The sequence below is a fragment of the Podarcis liolepis genome (assembly GCF_965112155.1).
Source record: "Podarcis liolepis genome assembly, chromosome: 1".
NCBI lineage: Eukaryota > Metazoa > Chordata > Lepidosauria > Squamata > Lacertidae > Podarcis > Podarcis liolepis.
The window spans coordinates 61,141,032-61,148,157 of record NC_139554.1 but is presented as its reverse complement, the minus strand read 5'-3'; the positions used below and the strand labels follow the sequence as shown (position 1 = coordinate 61,148,157).

Sequence of the window (7,126 nt, the reverse complement as noted above, 5' to 3'; positions counted from 1 at the left end):
CTCAAAATCTAGCAAATGTTAGTAAATGTTTATAATCTCAGACACATTTGGCAAGAGTAACTTTACTCTCTGGGGAAGGAGTGAGTGATTTATACAATTGCCGGGCTTAACTGCAAATACCTCCATAAGTTTGAACGCTCTTCTAGAAGTAGTGGTTATTTTACTAACAAATCTATACATGAGTCAGTCCTTTGATTTCAACGGGACATGACTGTTATTGGTAGATGTATTTAGGCTTTTGGGCCTCATTCTTGGAAGAGTGACTGAAAATGAGCAGGGAATGGTACAAAACCAGTGAGTCAACTCTACAGCAGATATGTATGCATAATATTTCTAGATCACGCATAATTAAAAGAAATCCCAGGGTGAGGTACTTAATACAACAGCAAAACATAACAAAGAATTAAAAGTGATATAAAAAATCCAATATTATAGTACAACCCATCGACAAATGCAATAAACCAAAACATCAATGAGAGCAAGCTATTGCCCTCCATAAGTAAGTTAACCAAATGCCTGCATGAACAGATGTGGTGTGTTTTGGAAGAATTTACTTCTTTATAAGTTGTCCATGAGGATTTTATCAGCTATGGGCCAGAAACAGCCCAGAGCAAGTTTGTAGTAGTCAGTGAAGGCCTGTAGTATTGACAAGTGAAAACAATCTAGTTCCTTGACCATAACAAGTGAGCTTTAGTTTAGCACAGAATTGGCACCTTTAAGAACATTGTTTCGAATGAGTATCAGCATAACTAAACTCTGTATTGTATTGCGGCATTTGATACATTGGTCTCAATTACTGTAGCAGGTTTCAGTTGAAAGGAAAGCGTTGAGATCTAGGACATACACAATGCTTTTAAAACAACTGTAGTGGTTGCTGGGTCCCTTGCACACAAAGATCCATAGACATAGCTAGAGTAATTTTTGGAAAGATGGTATGGCTTACTTGAAAATTAAATGGCTGAAGTATATGCAAAAGACACAGTCCAAACTTTGCTCCTTACTAGCAGGACTTCACAGAGTGGAGGGACCACTGCCACATCTGTAGCCCCTGGAAGGGAGGGAGACAAAGATTGCTGTACCAGCCTGGAACTGGCACAGCAACCAGGTCCCATGCTGCTGCATCATGAGTGTGAAACTGCTTTGGGATATGAGACTTGGCTTAGCTTCACTTTATCCCCATCTCCAGAATGCCCTTCTGAGGGCCTTCCAGGGCACTCCCAGACGTCCAGGCATTTGGCAGCCAGCAGGATGACAGCTTAGCTGGGCAAGCTAGGCAGAGGGACAGCTCTGCTCATCCAAACCCTCCCTGCTTCCAGCGTTGTGCAATGGACTTGTTCTGTAAAAATGGATAGGATAGGCACTGGACCATCTTTGCAGTGAGTGCTGAGAAAATAGCTGCCATGTGGCCTCTCATGAGCTTCTCCCCACCCCACACCTCACCAGAAGACCCTGCTTCTGGCATGTTGTAACCTGTTCTGAAGGGAAAGGAGGAAATCTGGTTGATAAGGAATGTTTGTCCACACTCTCCCTCCCAGCGGCTCCCCCCTGGGTGTGTGTCAGTGTTTCGACAATTTATTTTAAATGCACAATTAGCCTTTTGACACACTAGTTCAAGCGCAGGGGCTCGCTGCACAACTGTATTAAAATGTAAATCGTAAAACAATTGCGTTTTTTAAAAGAGTGGTAAGACTTTTTTAAAAAAAGAATTTAAATGCAGCAGCAGTAGAGAGAGCTAAAAATAATTTAACCCAGAACCCCAAGAAGCCTGTGGAATAAAAAGGCCTTAGCAACTCTTCTGAAAATCTGGAAAGAACAAGCCCTGGCAGGTGGGATGGGGTCACTGAACCTGTTGAGAAGGGTTTCGTTCTTGCTTGTTTGAGACCTAGTAGCACAGAATAGTCTTCCCTCTTGATAACAAAGAGATTATTTTTGGTCAGCGATACATAAAGGTGCCCCCCCACCCCACCCCCGTGCCTGCCTGGCTTCATTCCTACTGCACCTTTAGAAATGAGGATACAAAACAGAGAATGGGTGACTTCTCAGCCCTTATGCAGGATGACCTTGTAAAAATCACTAAGCAGCACATAGACAGAATGGTTCTGCAGCAGAAGTCTTTCATCCTACAATCCATGTCTTCAACTCTTTGGCCATTGGGTCAGATTATATTTAGGGAAGGTAGCAGGGGCTCATTACTCCTGTTCAGTGTTTCAAACCACATATTATTCTTAACAAACTTACAAGAAGAGGTTGTTAGGACTATAGAAAATCCTCATTTAGGAAGGGCAGAGGTTGCCCTCTTCAGTTGCTTCTCAGGGTCATCTAAGTACTAGGTGTGCATACCAAAGGCACTGCTCTGCATTGCTTAAGCCAAGGATGGAGAACCTGTGGTCCTTTGGAGGTTGTTGGACTTTCAACTCCTATCAGCTGCCTCTGCCAGCAAGGGCAATGATCAGGGATGGTGGAGTCCTTGTCCAACAGTGTCTGGAAAGCAACATGGTGGCTGTTCCTCCTCTATATCTCTCCCCCCCCCCCAATTTAATTGTGAATAAGGTATGAAACCTCATGGGAAACTTTGCCCCATCATTCCTCCTAACACTACTTCACTGAAATCTCCTTGCTTCCACTTGTCTAATTCTGCATAGTTCATTAATTTTGTCTGCCTTTCTTCTTTCGTCGGTAATTCTTCTTGTTTCCATTTCTGTGCTAACAGTACAATTGCTGCTGTTGTTGCATATAAAAACAGTTTTTTGTCCTGTCTGTTAATATCATCACTTACAATACCAAGTAAAAATGCTTCTGGTTTTTTAAAAAATGTATATTTCAACATTTTTTTCATCTCATTATATATCATTTCCCAGAAGCTTTTTACCTTTTTACATTCCCACCACATATGGTAAAAGGTTCCTTCTTTTTCTTTACATTTCCAACATTTATTATTTCTCTTATACATTTTAGCTAACTTCACTGGTGTAATATACCATCTACACATCATTTTCATCACATTTTCTTTCAGGGCATTACATGCTGTAAATTTTATTCCTTCTTTCCACAATCTCTCCCAATCTTCTAACTGTATATTATATCCAAAATCTTTGGCCCAATGTATCATAACCAACTTTATTTCTTCATCTTTCAAATGCCATTCCAAAGTAGTTTATACATTTCAGACAATATTTTACAGTCATTGTTTCTAAGACTTAAAAGAAAATGGATTTGATGATAAAATTAGAAAGCTATTTCACACTCATAGCTTCTAATGGGGATAACCACCATGGTGTTTTACATTCTAATAGGTTTTTATACCTATCCCATGTTTCAAATAGAGATCTTTGGAATATATGCTTACCAAATCCTTTATGGACTTTTGATTTATTATACCATAAATATGTGTGCCAACCAAATCTATTATCATAACCCTCCAAATCCAACAACTCTGTATCTTCTAACAACATCCATTCCTTTAACCAACAGAGGCATGCCGCTTCATAATACAACTTCAAGTCTGGCAGGGCGAAGCCCCCTCTTTCTTTAACATCTGTTAACAACTTATATTGAATTCTTGGTTTCTTCCCCTGCCAGATATATCTTGAAATTGTCTTCTGCCGTTTCTTGAAAATTGCTGCCCCCTTGATTATTGGAATTGATTGAAATAAAAATAACATCTTTGGTAGCACATTCATTTTATTCACAGAAATCCTTCCCCAAAATGACAATTTCATCCTCTCCCATACTTCCAGATCTCTTTTAATTCCATTCCACACCAGTGTATAATTATTTTGAAATAAGTCTTTATTCTTTGATGTCAACCATATTCCTAAATATTTGACTTTTTAAACAACTTCTATACCGAACTGTTGCTGCAACATATCTACCAAATCTTGTTTCATATTTTTGACTAACATTTTAGTCTTCTTTTTATTCATTTTAAAACCTGCTACTTGCCCAAATTGTTCTATCTCCTCAATAACCTCTTTGGCACTGGTTAGCAGTTCCTCTAATGTTAATACCAAGTCTTCTGCAAAGGCTTAAGACTGAGCAACATCTAATTACATTCACCAAGCTGCATTAGTTGTTCCTGTAATGAGGGGGTATAAAATGGATTGCACCACCCATAATGAAACATAGTATATGTGCTGTCTTCATAACGTATTGCAGGTTACCTTAGAGCACCTTGAATTTTCTAAACTTTAAGCAGAAATTTGATCAAGGCAGGTGATTCCTTTTCTAAGTAAATGGAGAAGTCTTTGAAGGTGAGGGGGGGAGTGTCATGTGAGCACTGGAGCTCTCTTGCCTGAAAATAATTGGTGGGGCAGAACTAGCGGTTTGTCCAAAAATTATCGAATTCTCCATCCATTAACTTGCATCCAAAAATTATCAAATGGGAAAGATAATTTCAGTGAGATTCTCATGGGTGGATGGTAGGCTTTCTGATGCACTTACCTTACATGTGAGGTGGCCAAAGGGTGTTTAGCCAACAGTCCCCCACCCTCTTATTTCTCTACTCCCAATTAGACTTTGTGAACCCAGCCACCAGGTCATTTTAGGAAATTAACAGTAGATTATTTCTCTATCACCAGCACAGGTATTGAATTTTTAGCTGTACAGTACAGAAATAATTAAAGCTACCACCAGTTTTGAATAATAAATGCTTTGCGGTGTTTATACTGAAAAAATGAGCTTTGGAACTGACTAGATTTCCAATTTACTTTGAGTGCTCAGGATTTTGATATGCAGGTCCTTACTGATGGAGAGAGTTTTAGATTTTTGTTGCTACTTTTATTGCTAACTATCATGCACACACTCAGAGCAATTGATGGTCACTCAGTCGCTCATTGCAAGTGATTTGTTTCAGTCAAGGAGACCCTTGTTTTGGAGAAGATCTATATGGGATAAACACATGCCACTTGCTGTCGATTCCTCCAGCGTTTGATGATACAGAAGGAGGATGCTAATTTGCAGATCTCCTCTCGAAAGTCTCCCCCGGCCAGGAAACAGAAGAGAGGGTTGACGCAGGTGTTCAGGCTGCAGATAGCCATCTCCACAAGGAACAAGGTGTCGGCATGCTGAATAGACTGGGTGGCAGAAGGCCGTACAGCTCTCAGTAAGATGCAAGTGTTTCGTGAGACGTGGTAGGGGAAGTAGAGAAGAGCAAAAACGACCAAGGCTGAATACATGAGCTTGGTGAGTTTCTCCCTTTTCTGAAAGCGCTGGAGGCCAGTATCTTGGAGTTTCCTAACGCTGCTGCAATAGCAGTAACAAATAGCAGTGAAAGGAAGTAAGCACCCTGCAACTGAGCAGCTCACAGACAGGGGGAGGGTTATATAGGTAGAGCTGGAAAATACATAGAGGGAGCAAATTGTTTTGTTGTTTGGGCATGCCTGGGTGCCTGCAACATAAACAACTGGCAGGCTAACCAGTCCTGTAACTGTCCAGATGGAAGAAGAAATCAGCAGGGAGTGTTGTTTGTTTAATACCCACAGGGACTTCAGAGGGTGGACAATGGCCAAGTACCTGTCCATGCCCAGGCAGGTGACAAAATGGATGCTGCAGTAATAGCACAGGTGATAGGCAGTCCGTATAATCTTGCAGAAGCTCTCTCCAAAGGTCCAGTGCAGCTGGTTTAGGTGATAGTAGATCAGGAAGGGAAGGGTTAAGATCCACATGATATCAGCAAACACCAAGTTGCAGAGGAAAACTGTGCTCCTGTTCCAGCGCTTCATGCGGAAAGCAAGGATCCAAATGATGGGGACGTTGAGCAGCAATCCCACAACCAGGATAAAAATGAAGGTTCCAGGGATTAGAGTCCTTTGGATGGTGTCTAAGAGGGTGTCAGTACTTCCACAAAAGTCTGCTTCTGGTTTCTGCCAAAAGTAAACATGGGGAAAATGACTCCCATTTTGCTCAGAAGAATCTCTCAGTATTGTAAGAGGAAAATGGCTACAGTCCTAACTACCTTACTAGGGACTTAAAAACATTTAAGCAAGCACTGTATTAGGCACTCATTTTCATCAGTTGTTGAATGTACTACCAGTTGCCAATCTGCATGTGTGAATGAATTTTCACAGATCAAAATTTCATATTACTTATTTCCAGAGGGGTAGCTGTGCTAAGTCTCTCACAGCAAAAGCAACCAAGAATCTTGTGGCACCTTAAAAATTAACAAATCTACTACAGCTTTGGTGGACTTAAGATGCAGCTGACAGTCTTGAGTCCATGAAAGTTTATGCTACAACAATTATGCTAATCTTTCAGATGCCACAAGATTCTTTGTCATATTACTCAGTAAGTCACATTTAAAAAATAATAATTCAGTGATGTTTACACATCCAGCTACCAGTTATCAAGTGTTGAGTAATCAAGAGTAATGAAGCGATGTACATGCAAGTAAGCGTAAATTGCCTAATGTCTAGGAAATTGAATGTGAAGCTGGAAGATCAAGGAGATCCAGTGTGTGAAATAAGCAGCATCAATCCACAGCATGGAAAACAGTACGAAAAATGACAGTGTTTATAAATTTCTCATCACTGATAGTTCTCCCTGGGCTAGAAATTATGATCAAACATAGTTATAATCAATAACGTAAGTCTCAGAAATCTCTGTTATTCTAAGAACTACAACACCAAGTCCAGCAAAACAACAACACTAAAAATAGTCCTACCTGGCTAGATGTCTGTTCCATAATCCTTACATGTATTATGCTGATTTCATAATGCTCTCTGTGCAGTTAATTATTCATTTACCAGAATGATTGGCCAACTTCCTGAAATGACAGATGTGCAAGGGATGTTGCTGCTGTTATAGCTCTATGCCTGGGTAGGAGTAGACGAGAGACAGGAGGGGAGTATTTGATTATGCGGTGTGCAAATTTAAAGCTGTTTTGCTTTCCCAAAGGTAGCGAATCTCATATATTGGGGAGTCAGGACTTCTCTGGATTTCTTCAGCTTCTTGACTGATGCAGAAAAAATATCAAAGGACGAAAGAAGTGGTGGGAAGGGAGCATTTTAAAACAATAAACCAGTTGCACATTCTGGTTCTCCTTTTAAATACTTATATGGTTGGCTACTTTCTCATATATTACTGTAGCCAATACTGTCTTTTATTTTTTTTATTTTTATTAGCGCTTTTG

The 7,126-nt window shown here is 40.2% G+C and overlaps 1 protein-coding gene across 1 annotated transcript; it reads right to left on the bottom strand.

Moving 5' to 3' along the window:
* Positions 1–2,629: 2,629 nt before the first annotated feature.
* LOC310693696 (P2Y purinoceptor 1-like) lies at positions 2,630–6,921 on the bottom strand. The gene is made up of 2 exons (XM_083476074.1): positions 6,659–6,921; positions 2,630–5,861 (listed from the first exon to the last, which is right to left on the bottom strand). Exons 1-2 carry the CDS (start codon positions 6,677–6,679, stop codon positions 4,881–4,883), a joined length of 1,002 nt encoding a protein of 333 aa, XP_083332200.1. The 5' UTR covers positions 6,680–6,921; the 3' UTR covers positions 2,630–4,880.
* Between the last annotated feature and the right edge of the window lie 205 nt (positions 6,922–7,126).